Source organism: Phyllobates terribilis, unplaced genomic scaffold (genome assembly GCF_046119375.1).
Source record: "Phyllobates terribilis strain yellow unplaced genomic scaffold, ASM4611937v1 Scaffold_2__4_contigs__length_985480577, whole genome shotgun sequence".
NCBI lineage: Eukaryota > Metazoa > Chordata > Amphibia > Anura > Dendrobatidae > Phyllobates > Phyllobates terribilis.
Genome location: NW_027362762.1, coordinates 158,065,958 through 158,084,283, shown reverse-complemented (window position 1 = coordinate 158,084,283; position 18,326 = coordinate 158,065,958). Strand labels below are relative to the sequence as shown.

Here is an 18,326-nt window from a genome sequence, read left to right as displayed (position 1 = left end):
TCTTTTAAACAGATATATTTGTGTCTGAACACTGACAGACACACTCAATTTTTTTTTTTTTTGGGGGGGGGGGGGGGGGGGGGAATACCAAAAGGTTAATAAGATGGGTATTTGTACAGTCTGACTGAGCAAAAAAAGAGGATTTAGATGAAAAAAATTTTTCCTGGCCCCTGAGACCAGGGGCTAAGTCTAGCAATTTGAAAAGCAGCACACAGGACTGTAATGCAGTGTTTGTTGGTATAACCACTGCATATCCTATACAGCCTGCCTGCCTGGTATCTGGCATGGATATTAGTCCTGAGAAGGACTGTTTGTTTGATTTTGCAGGCTTTAGAGACCCTACACTACCTATTTCGCAGTATAAATCTCTCCCTAACTCAGCAGCACTCTCCCTACACCGTCTGATCCGGAGCGACTGTGTCCAAGATGGCGGCGCCCGGTTTTAAATACTCGAGGTGACGCTGTGTGGCCAGCCAATCACTGTAATGCCCATAACCAACATGGCTGTGGCATTACAGTGACTGGCTGGCAATCCCTGCATGTTCATTGGCTCTGTAAAGAGCGCCAAACATGCAGGGCGGAGACCCGAGCTCCCGCCCGAGTAACCCGGAAATGCTCGGTGCTCGCCGAACATCCCGAGTAGTGAGATGCTCGGGCGAGTACCGAGCAGTGTCAAGCATGCTCGCTCAACACTACTGAAGATGTCTTGTGGTATCTGGAACTAAGACTTGAGAAGCAGATCCTTTAAGTCCTCTAAATTACATTTTGAAACAATTTTGAAGTGTGCCAGAGCACAATATCCTACTGAAAGAGGCCACCGCCATTAAGAAATACCGTTGCCATGAAGGAGCATACTTGGTCTGCAGCAATGTTTAGGCAGATGGTACATGTCCATAAATGCCAGAAACCAAGATTTCCCAGCAGAATATTGCCCAGGGCATCACATTCACTATCCACCAGCTTGTCTTCTTCCCATTTTGTGTTCTGCTGGCATCTATTCTCGAGGGAAGAGCAGATCACAGTTTTCCATTGCTCCATGGACTAGTGAAGGTGCTTCAGGCAGCGGACAGGGGTCAGCATGGACATTCTGACCAGTCCGCAGCTATACAAGACCATACACGGCAAACTGCGACCTCACATATAATCTGATGCCTTTACACAGCCAATAACTTTCTCAGCAATTTATGCCATAGTAGCTCTTCTGCTGGATTAGACCAGATGAACTAAGCATCGCCCCCCTGGGTGAAATCTGTCATTTCATCTGAACATAGCAATAGAGGCTACATTCTGTGCACAGTGCAGCGGAATATATTGAAGCTATGGCTATATATAGAGAGAGTATATATACACTGTATATACGTATATATATATTTTCTCACAGTCAAATCTGATTTATTTCAGCGTCACCAATTTATAGGCATCTAGACTGACACTTATTTATAGGGTAGCCATCTATAAATGGTATTAAAGAGACAGTCTTATTTCTTTTGGGGGTCAGCTATTTTTTATACTTTCTCACAGGGAGCATTGCCCTGATTGTAGATTTTTTAATACTAGAATAATTTTTACAATTTTTAATACTAGGATAATTTAAAGCTACAGTCCCATGATGTGTACTTGGTGAGTTTTTGAAGCTGCAGACTAGGTTATTTGAGTTTTTATCACATTTTTGACCATGTGATTTTTTTTCTCTTTTTGGTATATCATGTTTTAAATAAAAAGCTGCTTTGTTTTTGATACTTCCTGGTATTTGCCTTTGACAAAACTTTATTGATACAGTCATGTGTAGATCTGATTCTTTTTTAGTGTTTACTGTTTTCTGTATATTATTATGGCTCGGCCATCTTACCTAAACTGCTGTTGTGCTTTGTTCACAGCAGTGTTGAGATTTAGTTTACATCAGTCACTATTTAGGTAACTTTTGTCTGGAGATGACTTTTTGACATCTCTGGGAGATATTTCTAGGCCTTCTCTGTGATCTGTGCAGAGGTCAATATGCAGGAAGGAGGAGGAGGTGAGCTGGCACCATCACCTATAGTGAATAGTGGATGCTGCATTATCCATATATAAGCATTACCTTCATGTTACCCTGCTGGTGATGATAAAAGGACTAATCATCTGTACATACAGGACGGGTCAGTCTATCATAAAGCTCAGTAAACAGTGTGAAAAGGATTATTTTATAATATAGATAGTAACATGGAATATCAGAAACACATTACCAAATTTTATTTAAAAAATATATTAAAGAGAACGTGACAACTTATACATGCTGCCCAATCCACGGGCCACACTGATAAGACTGATAGGTCTCTCCCTGAGTGTGTTTGTAGGGAGAAACCTGTCACCCCAGGGGAGCGGGCAGGGAGAAGACGCCGGAGACCCGCCTGGACAACTAGTCTCTCGTGCAGCTCAGTCCCTCTTGGCAATTAAACCTTGTTTTTCTCTGAAATCTGCAACATTTCAGAGTTAAACATATATGGCTGAAATCATACAGTCACGTTCTGATCCATGTATCAGCTGTCAGGTTCCCTTCATGCTTTATTAAAACAATAAGTCATTTTCTGATGATTGGAAAAGGAAAAAAGCCAGCTGACCGCAGTTGCCTCGTCCCTATTCATAAATGTTGCTGCTACTGACGGTGATGATCAGAATGTACGGTAAGAGAAGAGATCCATTGTTATAAAATCTTCAACGTTATTTCTATATAATTAACACATCTCCACATGCATCATTAGTCTATAGATAGGAACATCTACACGTTTCTCGTGCACTCAGCACCCTTACTCATGATTTTCTGATGATACATTGCTTTTGAAATTAGAGACATTCCAAAAGCACCACCGTTTAAAGGCTAAAAACCTATTCATTGCAGCCCCTGATAAATGCTATTACTCCAATTACTTTTAGAAAAAACTTTTTTTAAGGCAATACAGTGGTGTGAAAAAGTGTTTGTCCCCTTCCTGATTTCTTATTCTTTTGTATGTTTGTCACACTTAAATGTTTCAGATCATAAAACAAATTTAAATATTAGACACAAGTAAACTCAAAATGCAGTTTTTAAATGAAGGTTTTTATTATTAAGAGAAAAAGAAATACAAACCTACAGGGCCCTGTGTGAAAAAGTGATTGCCCCCTCCCCCCTTAAAACATAAATTAACTGTGGTTTATCACATCTTTGGGAAGCTGAGTTCAATTTCCCTAACCACACACAGGTCTGATTACTGCGACATCTGGTCTCAATCAAGAAATCACTTAAATAAGACCTGCCTGACAAAGTGAAATAGACCAAAAGATCCTCAAAAGCAGGAAATCATGCTGCGATCCAACGAAATTCAGGAACAAATTAGAAACAAAATAATTGAGATCTATCAGTCTGGAAAAATTATTCACAAATGGTGAAAACATGGAACAGTGGTGAACCTTCCCAGGAGTGGCCGGCTAACCAAATTTACCCCAAGAGCGCAGCGACGACTCATCCAAGAGGTCACAAAAGACCCCACAACAGCATCCAAAGAACTGCAGACCTCACTTGCCTCAGTTAAGGTCAGTGTTCATGACTCCACCATAAGGAAGATACTGGGCAAAGTTCCAAGATAAAAACCACTGCTGAGCAAAAAGAACATAAAGACTCATGTCAGTTTTGCCCGAAAACATGTATATGATTGCCAAGACTTTTGGGAGAATACTCTGTGGACTGACAAGACAAAAGTTGAACTCTTTGGAAGGTGTATATCCCATTACATCTGGCATAGAAGTACAGCATTTCAGAACAGGAACATCATACCAACAGTAAAATATGGTGGTGGTAGTGTGATGGTCTAGGGCTGTCTTGATGTTTCAGGACCTGGAAGACTTGCTTGGTAAATGGAACCATGAATTCTGCTGTCTACCAAAAAATCCTGAAGGAGAATGTCCGGCCATCTATTCGTGACCTCAAGCTGAAGCGCACTTGGACAATGATCTAAAACACACCAGCAAGTCCACCTCTGAATGGCTGAAGGAAATCAAAATTAAGACTTTGGAGTGGCCTACTCAAAGTCCTGACCTTAATCCGATTGAGATGCTGTGGCATGACCTTAAAAAGGCGGCTCATGCTTGGAAACCCTCCAATGTGGCTGTATTACAACAGTTTTGCAAAAATGGGCAAAATTTCCTCCAGACCGTTGTAGAAGACTCATTTCCAGTTATCACAAATGCTTGATTGCAGTTGTTGCTGCAAAGGGTGGCCCAACGAGTTATTAGGTTTAGGGAGCCATCAATTTTACACACAGGGCCCTGTAGGTTTGGATTTCTTTTTCCCCTTAATAATAAAGACCTTCATTTAATAACTGCATTTTGAGTTTACTTGTGTTATCTTTGTCTAATATTTAAATTTGTTTTGTGATTGGAAACATTTAACTGCGATAAGCATGCAAAAGAATAAGAAATCAGGAAGGGGACAAACACTTTCTCACACCACTGTATATATCAACTATCCACAGATAAGTGATTAATGTATGATTGCTGGAGACTGATCACAAGAATGAGATTCCCCTCTTTGAATGGAGTTATAGTAAGCAAGAGCAACTAACACTCTGTTTACTGTCTATAGGAGTGGTAGACTCACAGGATTACTAATGCTTCATTCACACAGGGACTTTATCATCTATCCTGTGGTTTGTTGCTAAATGTTTTCAGAACAATCACCTTAAATAGTAACCATGGTTTTAATTTGTATTTCATAAATCATTAGTAGACATGAAAATAAGCAACTGTGTACAGTCATGGCCAAAAGTTTTGAGAATGACACCAACATTATATTTTCACATGATCTGCTGGCCTCTGATTTTTATTAGTGTTTGTCTGATGTTTATATCACATACAGAAATATAATTGCAATCATATTATGAGTACCATTAGGTTATATTGACAGTTAGAATGAGTTAATGCAGCAAGTCAATATTTGCAGTGTTGCCCCTTCTTCTTCAAGACCTCTGTAATTCTCCCTGGCATGCTCTCAATCAACTTTTGGACCAAATCCTGACTGATAGCAGTCCCTTCTTGCATAATCAATGCTCGCATTTTGCCAGAATTTGTTGGTTTTTGTTTGTCCACCCGTCTCTTGATGATTGACCACAAGTTCTCAATGGGATTAAGATCTGGGGAGTTTCCAGGTCATGGACCCAAAATCTCTATGTTTTGTTCCATGAGCCATTTTGTTATCACCTTTGCTTTATGGCAAGGTGCTCCATCATGCTGGAAAAGGCATTTTTGGGCGCCAAACTGCTCTTGGACGGTTGGGAGAAGTTGCTCTTGGAGGACATTCTGGTACCATTCTTTATTCATGGCTGTGTTTTTAGGCTAGGCTGTGAGTGAGCCAATTCCCTTGGCTGAGAAGCAACCCCACACATGAATGGTTTCAGGATGCTTTACAGTTGGCATGAGACAAGACTGGTGGTAGCGCTCACCTCTTCTTCTCCGAATAAGCTGTTTTCCAGATGTCCCAAACAATCGAAAAGGGGATTCATCAGAGAAAATGACTTTGCCCCAGTCCTCAGCAGTCCACTCCCTGTACCTTTTGCAGAATATCAGTCGGTCCCTGATGTTTTTTCTGGAGAGAAGTGGCTTCTTTGCTGCCCTCCTTGAAACCAGCCCTTGCTCAAAGAGTCTCCGCCTCACAGTGCGTGCAGAAGCACTCTCACCAGCCTGCTGCCATTCCTGAGCATGCTCGGCACTGCTTGTAGTCCGATCCCGCAGCTGAAACAGTTTTAAGATACGGTCCTGGCGCTTGCTGGTCTTTCTTGGGCGCCCTGAAGCCTTTTTGACAACAATGGAAGCTCTCTCCTTGAAGTTCTTGATGATGCGATAGATTGTTGACTGAGGTGCAATCTTTGTAGCTGCGATACTCTTCCCTGTTAGGCCATTTTTGTGCAGTGCAATGATGGCTGCACATGTTTCTTTAGAGATAACCATGGTTAACTGAAGAGAAACAATGATACCAAGAACCAGCCTCCTTTTAAAGTGTCCAGTGATGTCATTCTTACTTAATCATGACTGATTGATCGCCAGCCCTGTCCTCATCAACACCCACACCTGTGTTAATGGATCAATCACTAAAACGATGTTAGCTGCTCCTTTTAAGGCAGGACTGCAATGATGTTGAAATGTGTTTTGGGGGTTAAAGTTCATTTTCTGGGCAAATATTGACTTTGCAAGTACAGTAATTACTGTTAAGCTGATCACTCTTTGACATTCAGGAGTATATGCAAATTGCCATTACACAAAATGAAGCAGTAAACTTTGGAAAAATTACTATTTGTCTCATTCTCAATACTTTTGGCCATGACTGTATAAAGTATCTTATCAGAGAAATCTGCTTCTTTCTCCTCGAATACTGATCTTTCATTCTCAAAATTCTGAAATTTGAGGGGTGCAGTTTATAAAATGGTGTCATATTTAGGTATTTTCTATCATATATGCACCTTAAAGTCACTTCAAATGTGATGTGGTCCCTACAAAAATAGTTTTTGTAAATTTTGTTGGAATATTAAGAAATTGCTGATAAACTTTTAACTCTTCTAACTTCCTAACAATAAAAAAATATGTTTAAAAAATGATGCTAATATAAAGTAGACATGTGGGAAATGTTATTTATTAACTATTTTGTGTATATATCTATCTGGTTTAAGGGCATAAAAATGAAAAGCTTGAAATTTTCAAAATTTTCAAAATTTTCACAAAAATTCCAAGATTTTCACAAATAAATGCAAAAATTGGTCAGAAAAATTGTAAAAATTGGCCAGGTCAGGAAGGTGAAAACAGGCTGGTGGTTGAAGGGGTTAAGGCCCTGTGTGCACGCTGCATTCAGAATACTTTTTTTGTACCGCAATTTTCCAAAAATATGCAGTAGAAATCAGTCGATTTTACAGCATTTTTGAAAAAATCGCTGCTAAAAATACATAAGGAATGCATCGTGTGCACACAGCTGAATGTTGTTCATTCTAATTCAGTAATGTTCAACTATGTATATATGTAATACAAAAAGGCCTTATTATTCTATGAGCTTTAAAGTGGATCTTCTTAGTGTGCAGACATCATTCTGCAGGAGTTTGGGCTTTTCCACACATTCCTAGAGAGACTTTTGTGTACTTTGCTTAGTTTAGCTTCTTCTGCAGTTCCAAACAGCCAACTACATGTATATAAAGCGCTTCTCACCATGATTTCATTCTTCCTTGTGCTCATTTATAAATGCCATTGACTCATGAAATACAGAAATGACGCTTAACCCTTATGACTTTGACTTAGTGACTTTGTAGCTGCCAGGTAAGAATCATCGTTATTAGTATCAGTATTAGTCATTTCATTGTAAATACCTTGTGCGCTTTCAACAAAACCCTGAGTATGTATTTACTGCATAGCAATGTTATTACTCAATCCTCCAGATCATACCTTCAGTCTTTATAACGTGGCCTGTCATGTCCTGAAGATGGTATACCCTTCTGTTCCTCTAGGTGGTGTCACACAAAGTTTGGAGAGCGGCTAAAGTCCTGCATACCTATGTTCTTGCCATGTCACCAGCATTGATGCGTGATAGAAAACACCATTTTCGGAATCACAGGTATAGTCCTTATACCCCAAAATTACAGACTAAAACATTTTTCCCATACTGTTGTATCATTCTTTTGTCTCCTATTTATTTCTTATGGATTATCTAGCACCAACATATTTCATCGTGCTGTACGGACATTATCGCCATTCTCTCATGCATAGGCCTTACATACACTAACATGGGTCTGCCGTAGCAACACCTGCATCCACTAATGATTCTGGCGAAAAGTCACATGGTGCTCCTTCCCTTCCGAGCCCTGCCGTGCGCCCAAACAGTACTTTTCCCCCACATATCAACGTGCGTGTTACATTAAAGGTTGATTTATATATGTATTTCCTGAACTGGGGGAAAATTCAGCATCTCACTATTCTCAATAGTAACCATAAAGCAGCGCTTTAAGGAGCAATTTCCATCTTATGGCCTGATGGCATACATAGCTAAGATATGCTATCACAAATGTAAAACATGCAGAAAAATCTCTGTGCTATTAGTATGTTAATGGCAACTGCTTGTAAGGCAATGCCCCGCATAATAGACAACTCCTAGAAGTGCAACTTCTAGAAGTTGCTAACAATTCACAATTACAAAAGGATCAACAAATTAAAAAAAGAAGACAACTGCCAAAAAAGCAATTCCAAGCAAACACCAGAGTTGACAGTTTATAGACCAAGATCTACATACATGGTTGTCAATAGTTCTCAGTATAAAACTCATATTAAATAAATGGTATAATATATGAATACAGCATATTGTGGGTAACGTCCTAAAATGAGAGTAAATAAATAGGCGGTCCTCACCATGTGTTTTACAAGTTCAATGTGTGTCCATACGGTGAACCAGAGAGACCAAAGAAGGAGCCTACGCGTTTTGGAAATTAACTATTTCCTTCAATTTAAGTTCAAATTCATAGGCACATAATATGATATAGTTCATATTCATATGCAATATTCTTAAATGGTAATATATCCATTTTCAAATCAGTAGTAGTGAATCTGCAGTACCCAGCCCCAGCCACTATGCAGTTGATGGAGCTGTGCTGTTCCGTTCCGAAACTGATCACATGTGGCCACCACAGGCACCGAGAACAACCGATCAGTGGGGGTACCAGGTGTAACCCCTCCCCCCCTCTGATCTGGTATTGATTACATATCCTAAGGATAAGCCACTAATATTAAAGTACTAGACACCCCCTTTAAGGGGAATCAGCCGATTTTTGCTATTTAATCTGAAAGCAGCATAATGTAGGAGTTGAGACCCTGATTCCAAGGTCATGTCACTTATTAGGCTGTGTGCTGTAGTTTCAATACAATCAGTGTTTTTATCAGAAATAGATTGTCACTGCAGGACTAGGTCTCACGTGCACGACAGACCAGCTAATCAGTATAAGGCTGTGTGCCCACGATGCGTTTTTAATGCGTTTCTGCAGCGTTTTTGCAGCTTAGGAAACGCTGCGGAAACGCATTAAAAACACATGGTAGAAGGGCAGCAATGCTCCCCAATGATAATCCGCATGTGCCGTGCACATGCTGCGGAAATTTCAGCTGCGGATTATCATTGCGGAAAAAAACGCAGCACTAACAATTATTTTGCGGAAACGCAGCGTTTTTGCCGCCATTGACTTGCATTAGAACGCGCCAATTCCGCAAGACTGCATCTGTACTTGCGTAATTGGCGCGTTCTAATGTGCGGATGGTACCCGAGTGTGGAGAAGATGAGACTCTCCTCCACACCCAGGTACCATTAAAAAATCTGTAAAAAAAGAATAAAATAAAAAATAAATGTATACTTACCTTCCGGCGGCCCGCGCTGCGCTCCTCCTTTCTTCCTGGCACTTCACGGTGGATTGAAGGACCTGCGCTGACGTCAGAGTCATGTGATGGGTCACGCGATGCTGACGTCGGCAGGTCTTTCAATCCACCGCTGTCGGCAAGGGAGAACGGAGTGTAAAGCAGGACACTGGGGGCCATCGGAGGGTAAAGTATACATTTATTTATTTTTTTTTAACCACACTCTCGGGTCACACTATATAAATCCCTGCTGGTTGCATGGATTTATATAGTGTGACCTAGTTGTCAAGCACTTTCCAAGTGATGCTAATCGCTTGGGAAGCGCTTGTCAACCCTCATGCCTAAATGTCAGTGAATAACACTCCATTTCCGCATGTCCCTGGTAGGAAAACGCATGTACAATCCGCATGCGTTTTTTTCTGCCAGGGAGATGCAGAAACGCTCAGGAAAAAATCCGGAGCATTTCTGCATCGTGGGCACATAGCCTAACGCTGCCTCCACCACTGATTGGCAGCTTGCTGACAATGTACAGTGTACACAGGAAGCTGACAATTGGGTGTGGGCAGGTTATAAAGAGCATGGCTACATTTATAACAGAGAAAACAGGGATTGTAGAGAAGCTGCACCAAGCAGCCAGTAAGTGACAAATCCCTGGAATCAGGGTCTCTGTCCCTATATTATTCTGCTCTCAAATTTCATAGCAAAAACCTGCTGACAGATTCCCTTAAAGCCACGCTTTGACAAAGAACGTTAAAGTGCGTTCGAAACGCATCACTTTCTATTCACTTGCCTTGGATGTATTTTTAAAATTTATATGGAGTAAAGAAAAAATTTTTTTACCAAGACTTGGAATACATCCCCAATATTTTTACAGTAAATTGTTACAGATTCCCTCAAATATAATAAATTCAATGTAATTCATTGTTACACATTAAAACATAAAAATGTCCAAAGATTGAAGGGTGTAAATAATTATGTTGCCTGTAGTATATCCTTTCAATGGTTTTGGAAAGGGCTCCATCTAGTGGCCAAAGAATGCATAGGTCATGTTCTCGCAACAACCTAATACACTGTGTACAGAATTATTAGGCAAGTTGTATTTTAGAGGATTATTTTTATTATTGATCAACAACTATGTTCTCAATCAACCCAAAAGACTCATAAATATCCAAGCTTAATATTTTTGGAAGTTGGAGTGGTTTTTTTTAGATTTGGCTATCTTAGGAGGATATCTGTTTGTGCAGGTAGCTATTACTGTGCAGAATTATTAGGCAACTTAATAAAAACCAAATATATTCCCATCTCACTTGTTTATTTTCACCAGGTAAACCAATATCAGTGCACAAAATTTAGAAATAAACATTTCTGACATGCAAAAACAAAAACCAAAAAAATTAGTGATGAATGTAGCCACCTTTCTTTATGATGACACTCAACAGCCTTCCATCCATAGATTCTGTCAGTTGCTTGATCTGTTTTCGATCAACATTGCGTGCAGCAGCCACCACAGCCTCCCAGACACTGTTCCGAGACGTGTACTGTTTTTCCTCCCTGTAGATCTCACATTTTATGATGGACCACAGGTTCTCTATGGGGTTCAGATCAGGTGAACAAGGGGGCCATGTCATTATTTTTTCTTCTTTTAGACCTTTACTGGCCAGCCACGATGTGGAGTAGTTGGATGCATGTGATGGAGCATTGTCCTGCATGAAAATCATGTTTTTCTTGAACGATACCGACTTCTTCCTGTACCACTGCTTGAAGAAGTTGTCTTCCAGAAACTGGCAGAAGGTCTGGGAGTTGAGCTTCACTCCATCCTCAACCCGAAAAGGTCCCACAAGTTCATCTTTGATGATACCAGCCCATACCAGTACCCCACCTCCACCTTGCTGGCGTCTGAGTCGGAGTGGAGCTCTTTGCCCTTTACTGATCCAGCCTCTGGCCCATCCATCTGGCCCATCAAGAGTCACTCTCATTTCATCAGTCCATAAAACCTTTGAAAAATCAGTCTTAAGATATTTCTTGGCGCATTCTTCACGTTTTATCTTATGTTTCTTGTTCAAAGGTGGTCGTTTTTCAGCCTTCCTTACCTTGGCCATGTCCCTGAGTATCGCACACCTTGTGCTGTTTGATACTCCAGTAACGTTGCAGCTCTGAAATATGGCAAAACTGGTGGCGAATGGCATCTTGGCAGCTTCACGCTTGATTTTCCTCAATTCATGGGCAGTTAATTTGCGCCTTTTTTGGCCAACACGCTTCTTGCGACCCTGTTGGCTATTTGCCATGAAACGCTTGATTGTTCGGTGATCACGCTTCAAAAGTTTGGAAATTTCAAGATTGCTGCATCCCTCTGCAAGACCTCTCACAATTTTGGACTTTTCAGAGCCCGTCAAATCTCTCTTCTGACCCATTTTGCCAAAGGAAAGGAAGTTGCCTAATAATTAAGCACACCTTATACAGGGTGTTGATGTCATTAGTCAACACCCCTCCTCATTACAGAGTTGCACATCACCAGATTTACTTAATTGGTAGTTGGCTCTCAAGCCTATGCAGCTTGGAGTAGGACAACATGTATAAAAAGTATCATGTGATCAAAATACTCAATTGCCTAATAATTCTGCACACAGTGTAATTCGGTTGATGAAGTATTCCTTTGGAGATACGATTAAGCTATGCTTAGCAGCATGAAACATTCGTGATCTAAAAATACGTTGATATTCCAATATTACGATGAAAAAAACATTTAATAGTAAAAGTCCACTTATGGAATAAAGACAAAAATAAAACAAAGTTCATCAAAATAATGTGTTACAAATATGCACACAGAAAAAATATAAAGAAAAACATGATTTTTGTTAAGTTTTTTTATTAAGTGAAAGTCATAAAAAATAACTGAAAACTTTCACATCCCACTTAAAAAATATATAGAATAAATGCTGCATGTAAAAAATTCTTCAAGATATTAAACAATTGAAAATGCAAAAAACAAGACCTCACATTGCAACGACAGTAGTAAAAAAGTTATGGGTCCCAGAGATCAGTGAAATAAAAAAAAATACATAATATATAATGTTCTCAAATTTAAGGCTCATTCACAGGTCAGTTTCTCACATACGAGTGCTAGATGTGGTTTTCATTGTTTTACCTGTAATAGCCTATGAGCCTGTTCACATGTCAGTGATTTTTTTGCCGGTTGAGTGATCCATGCAAAATCGCGGTGACAAGTCCGATATTAATCCGAGTGTCAGATCAGACTCAGCAATGAAAGTCTTCATCCTTTTGCGGTCTGTTCTTCAGTGACTGATAGAAGAGAAGCCGGAGAAACTTTTTTTTCTTATCTGTGAAAAAAACTGATGATATGAAAATCACTGATGAAACTCATTTTTCTATTACATCAAAAAAATCTGATGTCTGAATGAGGCCCTACAATGTACTCCAACCTCTGGCTATGTTCATTTGTTCAGGTTTGTCTGTGGACTTGTGACCAGCAAAAGTTTACAGTACAGTACAAGTTAGTGGGGTTTTAAAATCCCATTCACACATAGCAGAAAAAAAATCTGCCCAAAAATAAACGCATGGTGCTTATTTCAAATCTGCAGGAACCCTGATCTTGAGTGAACTTTCATTGCAGAGTTTACGCTATTTTATGTTTTGTAATATATGTGTGACATTTTTGCAGTCAAATCTGAAATGAAATCCGCAAATATCACATGTGGATTTTGTCTGCCCATTTGTTGTGGATTTGTAATGAAATCTACAGGGGAAATTTTCTTCAGCATGTGAACATACCAAGTATAACATCTGCGTGGAGTTTGTACACCACATGCAGAATTATTAGGCAAATTAGTATTTTGATCACATGATACTTTTTATACATGTTGTCCTACTCCAAGTTGCATAGGCTTGAGAGCCAACTACCAATTAAGTAAATCTGGTGATGTGCATCTCTGTAATGAGGAGGGGTGTTGACTAATGACATTAACACCCTATATAAGGTGTGCTTAATTATTAGGAAACTTCCTTTTCTTTGGCAAAATGGGTCAGAAGAGAGATTTGACGGGCTCTGAAAAGTCCAAAATTGTGAGATGTCTTGCAGAGGGATGCACCAGTCTTGAAATTTCCAAACTTTTGAAGCGTGATCACCAAGCAATCAAGCATTTCATGGCAAATAGCCAACAGGGTCGCAAGAAGCGTGTTGGCCAAAAAAGGCGCAAAATAACTGCCCATAAATTGAGGAAAATCAAGCGTGAAGCTGCCAAGATGCCATTCGCCACCAGTTTTGCCATATTTCAGAGCTGCAAACTTACTGGAGTATCAAAAAGCACAAGGTGTGCGATACTCAGGGACATGGCCAAGGTAAGGAAGGCTGAAAAACGACCACCTTTGAACAAGAAACATAAGATAAAACGTCAAGAATGGGCCAAGAAAAATCTTAAGACTGATTTTTCAAAAGTTTCATGGACTGATGAAATGAGAGTGACTCTTGATGGGCCAGATGGATGGGCCAGAGGCTGGATCAGTAAAGGGCAGAAAGCTCCACTCCGACTCAAACGCCAGCAAAGTGGAGGTGGGGTACTGGTATGGGCTGGTATCATCAAAGATGAACTTGTGGGACCTTTTCAGGTTGAGGATGGAGTGAAGCTCAACTCCCAGACCTACTGCCAGTTTCTGGAAGACAACTTCTCCAAGCTGTGGTACAGGAAGAAGTCGGTATAGTTCAAGAAAAACATGATTTTCATGCCGGACAATGCTCCATCACATGCATCCAACTACTCCACAGTGTGGCTGGCCAGTAAAGGTCTAAAAGAAGAAAAAATAATGACATGGCCCCCTTGTTCACCTGATCTGAACCCCATAGAGAACCTGTGGTCCATCATAAAATGTGAGATCTACAGGGAGGGAAAACAGTACACCTCTCGGAACAGTGTCTGGGAGGCTGTGGTGGCTGCTGCACGCAATGTTGATCAAAAACAGATCAAGCAACTGACAGAATCTATGGATGGAAGGCTGCTGAGTCTCATCATAAAGAAAGGTGGCTATATTCATTACTCATTTTTTTGGTTTTTGTTTTTGCATGTCAGAAATGTTTATTTCTAAATTTTGTGCACTGATATTGGTTTACCTGGTGAAAATAAACAAGTGAGATGGGATTATATTTGGTTTTTATTAAGTTGCCTAATAATTCTGCACAGTAATAGTTACCTGCACAGCCAAATCAAAAAAAACCCCACTCCAACTTCCAAAAATATTAAGCTTGGATATTTATGAGTCTTTTGGGTTGATTGAGAACATAGTTGTTGATCAATAATAAAAATAATCCTCTAAAATACAACTTGCCTAATAATTCTGCACACAGTGTATGTGTTCCCCGTATTTTCTTGGGTTTCCCTTGGGTTCTCTAGTTTCCTCCTACTGTAGACGGTGAGCCCCAATGGGGACAGCGATGATGTCTATAAAGTGCTGTGGAATATGATGGCGCTATATAAGCAAAGCATAATAAATAAATAATTATGGCCTTCATTTTCACTTTTCATTCATTACTCTATGGATGTAGTGCTAGACACAGACAGAAGGGGGTTCCTGTGTAAGAATAGTACATGGGACCTTTGCAGTCCAATAGTTTATCATCATGCACTTGTTTATGTGTCTGTGACACAAACTGCTCACTGCTTTGTAGGTGAAAGCGGCCCCCTTACTTTTTGCGTCCATGTGTGGCTACACGTGTTGCACCAACCCTATATGGATAGGTTATTTAGGATTGGATGGTCAGCAGATTTACCTTACTATCTTCTATAAGTATAATGTCTAATGTTAGGATGGAAATTTGTAAAATTGGTAAAGGATGATCTGGTAAAATGACCATCTTGTAAATAATACCAGTACAGGGGCAGATACACCACATGTGCAGCCCCTGGTCTAAAGATCTAAATAATATTCTTCTTCTTTACAGGCATATTGTACTGCTACATAGAGATCTCTCACTATATACCAGTACCTCTCTATATACCTGTATACTGGGGGTAAAATTATTTTTTTTCCTTAAAAAATTATCAAAAAAATGAAAACTATTTTACTACTCCCATTTTTTAAATACACTTTCAAAAATAAATGTCACAAACCAGTAAATAACATGGACATTTTTGGTATCCCTGTAATTGTAACAACCCATATAATCCAGTGAACAAATTATTTATGGTAATTAGTAAATGTCAAAAAAACAATGGAGTCATTTTTTTTTATTTTACTCCATTAAAGGGATTGTCTACTACTAGGACAACCCCTTCTTGAACTAAATGTTTGGCCCCGATAAAATAAAAAAAACCTATACTCACCTCCCGTGCTGGGGCCGTTCCAGCGGTGTCGACACTCGCGGTCCCAGGGCGCAATGACAAGTGATGTCCAGTACTCAATCTGGCATTACTGTCCCACTGTCACAGTATATATTATACTATATACAGCAAATGTGTGCGATATGTGTAAATGGGTGTATAATGTTAATATTTTATACATGTGTGCCTAACGCATGAATGTAAATGTGTGTGTGTGTATATACTGGTGGGGCTGGATGGATCGAGCCCAAGACACAAGTTCCCCGCAGGCAGGGGCGTACATAGAAATCATGGGGCCCCATAGCAGAAGGTCTAATTGGGCCCCCCCAAAATAAATAAATAAATAAATATTTGTCTGTGTCACAGAAGAGCATATCTCACAACACAACTTTCCAGCCTTTACATAGCAATTTTCCTCCTGCTGAAGTCCTAGATTTCTCTTTCATTGCCCCCATAAAGTATGATGTCAATAAAAGTGCCCCCCAAGCACAGTATGATACCCCCATGGTGCATTCCTCCACATTAGCCTCCACATGCACAATATAATGACCCTATTGTACCCCACTTCAACTCCCAAGGCAAAGTATGGTGACCCCAACACAGTATGATCCCCCAACTGTAACTCCCACACAGCCCTCCGTACAATATAATGGGCCTTCATACAGTATAATGGCCCGCAGTAGCCCTCCGAACAGTATAATGGCCCCACACAGCCATCCAAACAGTATAATGGCCCCCACATAGCCCTCAAAATATTATAATGGCCCGCATAGCCTTCCATATAGTATCATGCGCCCCACATAATCCTCCATATAGTATAATGCGCCCCCCATAATCCTCCATATAGTATAATGAACTTCCCATGGTCCTCCATAGAATATAATGCACTTCCCATAGTCCTCCATACAGTATATTACACACCCCATAGGGTAAAATTCAGCCCCCATATAGTATAATGCACCCCACAGTCCTGCAGTATTATGGGCACCACGTACTCACTGATTTTAAAATACTGTATAGTTTAAATAAACTGACCCGAGTATAAGCCGAGGCCCCTAATTTTACCACAAAAAACTTGGAAAACTTATTGACTCGAGTATAAGCCTAGGGCGGGAAATGCAGCAGCTACTGATAAATTTCCCCATCCTAGTACGCATTGCTCCCTAATCCCCAATCCTGGTATGTATAGCATCCCTCATCCTCCAATCCTGGTACGTATGGCACCCTTCATCCTCCAATCCTGGTATGTATGGCGCTCTTCATCCCCCAATCCTGGTACATATGGCCCCCTCATTCCCAATCCTGGTATGCATGGCCCCCTCACCCCCCAATCCTGGTACGTATGGCACCCCTCATCCCCCAATGCTGGTACATATGGCACCCTCATCCCCCAATCCTGGTACGTATGGCACCCCTCATCCCCCAATCCTGGTACGTATGGCACCCTCATCCCCCAATCCTGGTACGTATGGCACCACTCATCCCCCAATCCTGGTATGTATGGCACCTCTCATCCCCCAATCCTGGTACGCATGACCCCCTCATCCCCCAATCCTGGTATACATGGACCCTCATCCCCCAATCCTGGTATGCATGGTACCCCTCATCCCCAATCCTGGTATGCATGGCCTCCTCATCCCCCAATCCTGGTATGTATGGCCTCCTCATCCCCCAATCCTGGTATGTGTGGCCCCCTCAATCCTCAATCCTGGTATGCGTGGCCCCCCTCATCCTCTAATCCTGTTATGTGTGGCAACCCTCATCCCCCAATCCTGGTATGCATGGCCTCATCACTGCACACAAAAAAAATAAACACTTATACTCACCTGCCTTCCTCACCTCTACTCCAGTGCTGCGTCCTGTCTGCTAGCAGCTCATGTCAGCATCTGAGCAGCGTGCGCTCTCAGATGCTGATGTGAGCTGCCGGCATATTCACTCCTCTCCACGCCAGGACCAAGGGTGTGGAGAAAAGTGAATATGCATTCTCTTTAATAGCGCGCACTGTCATCAGGAGCTGCGGCTCAGTGCTCCTCCGTGCCTGCTACTAAAGAGAATGAATATTCATTCTTCTCGACGCCCATGGGTGCGGAGAAGAGGGAATATTCATTTCCCTTTAGCAGCAGGCACATGTGGTAGCTGCAGCAGCGGCTGCTGCGTGTGCCCGCTCCTTCGCCGCCGCAACTCCCCTCCCGGTAAATACAATGCTCACCTATCCTCCTCGTTCCCCCGCTGCTTCGGGCCCCCTGGCTCACGGGCCCCCGACTCACAGGCCCCATAGCAGTAGCGTGGCCTGCCCCGCAAGGGCTCTTCACTGTCAGTGTCCGCCCCTGTATCAGACCATGGATATGATGCTTTGATGATATTTGCTTGTTCTTCATCAGGTTTCTGGTAATTGTACAATGTTAATGTGTAGCTTCCTTTGTTTTCCAGCTCAGATGGCACTTGTGTTTGCTTAAAAATTAGCTTGTCATTTCTTACCCACAGGCAGTGCTGTTCAGGAAAAGAACTTGTGGACTGGTTAATTGGCATTAGCCCAGGTCCACAGTCACGCAGCCAAGCTGTAGGAATATGGCAGGTATTAGTGGATGAGGGATCTCTGGTACATGGTAAGTAATGTCT

The 18,326-nt window shown here is 41.2% G+C and overlaps 1 protein-coding gene across 2 annotated transcripts in view; it reads left to right on the top strand.

Moving 5' to 3' along the window:
* The window catches only part of RAPGEF3 (Rap guanine nucleotide exchange factor 3), a 139,753-nt gene that overhangs the window by 68,162 nt on the left and 53,265 nt on the right, over nucleotides 1-18,326 (top strand). For both annotated transcript variants that reach the window (XM_073663173.1, XM_073663174.1), the window contains 2 exons: nucleotides 7,494-7,600; nucleotides 18,192-18,313. In XM_073663173.1, coding sequence (XP_073519274.1) covers nucleotides 7,494-7,600; nucleotides 18,192-18,313 — 229 coding nt within the window. The remainder of the gene's footprint in view (nucleotides 1-7,493; nucleotides 7,601-18,191; nucleotides 18,314-18,326) is intronic.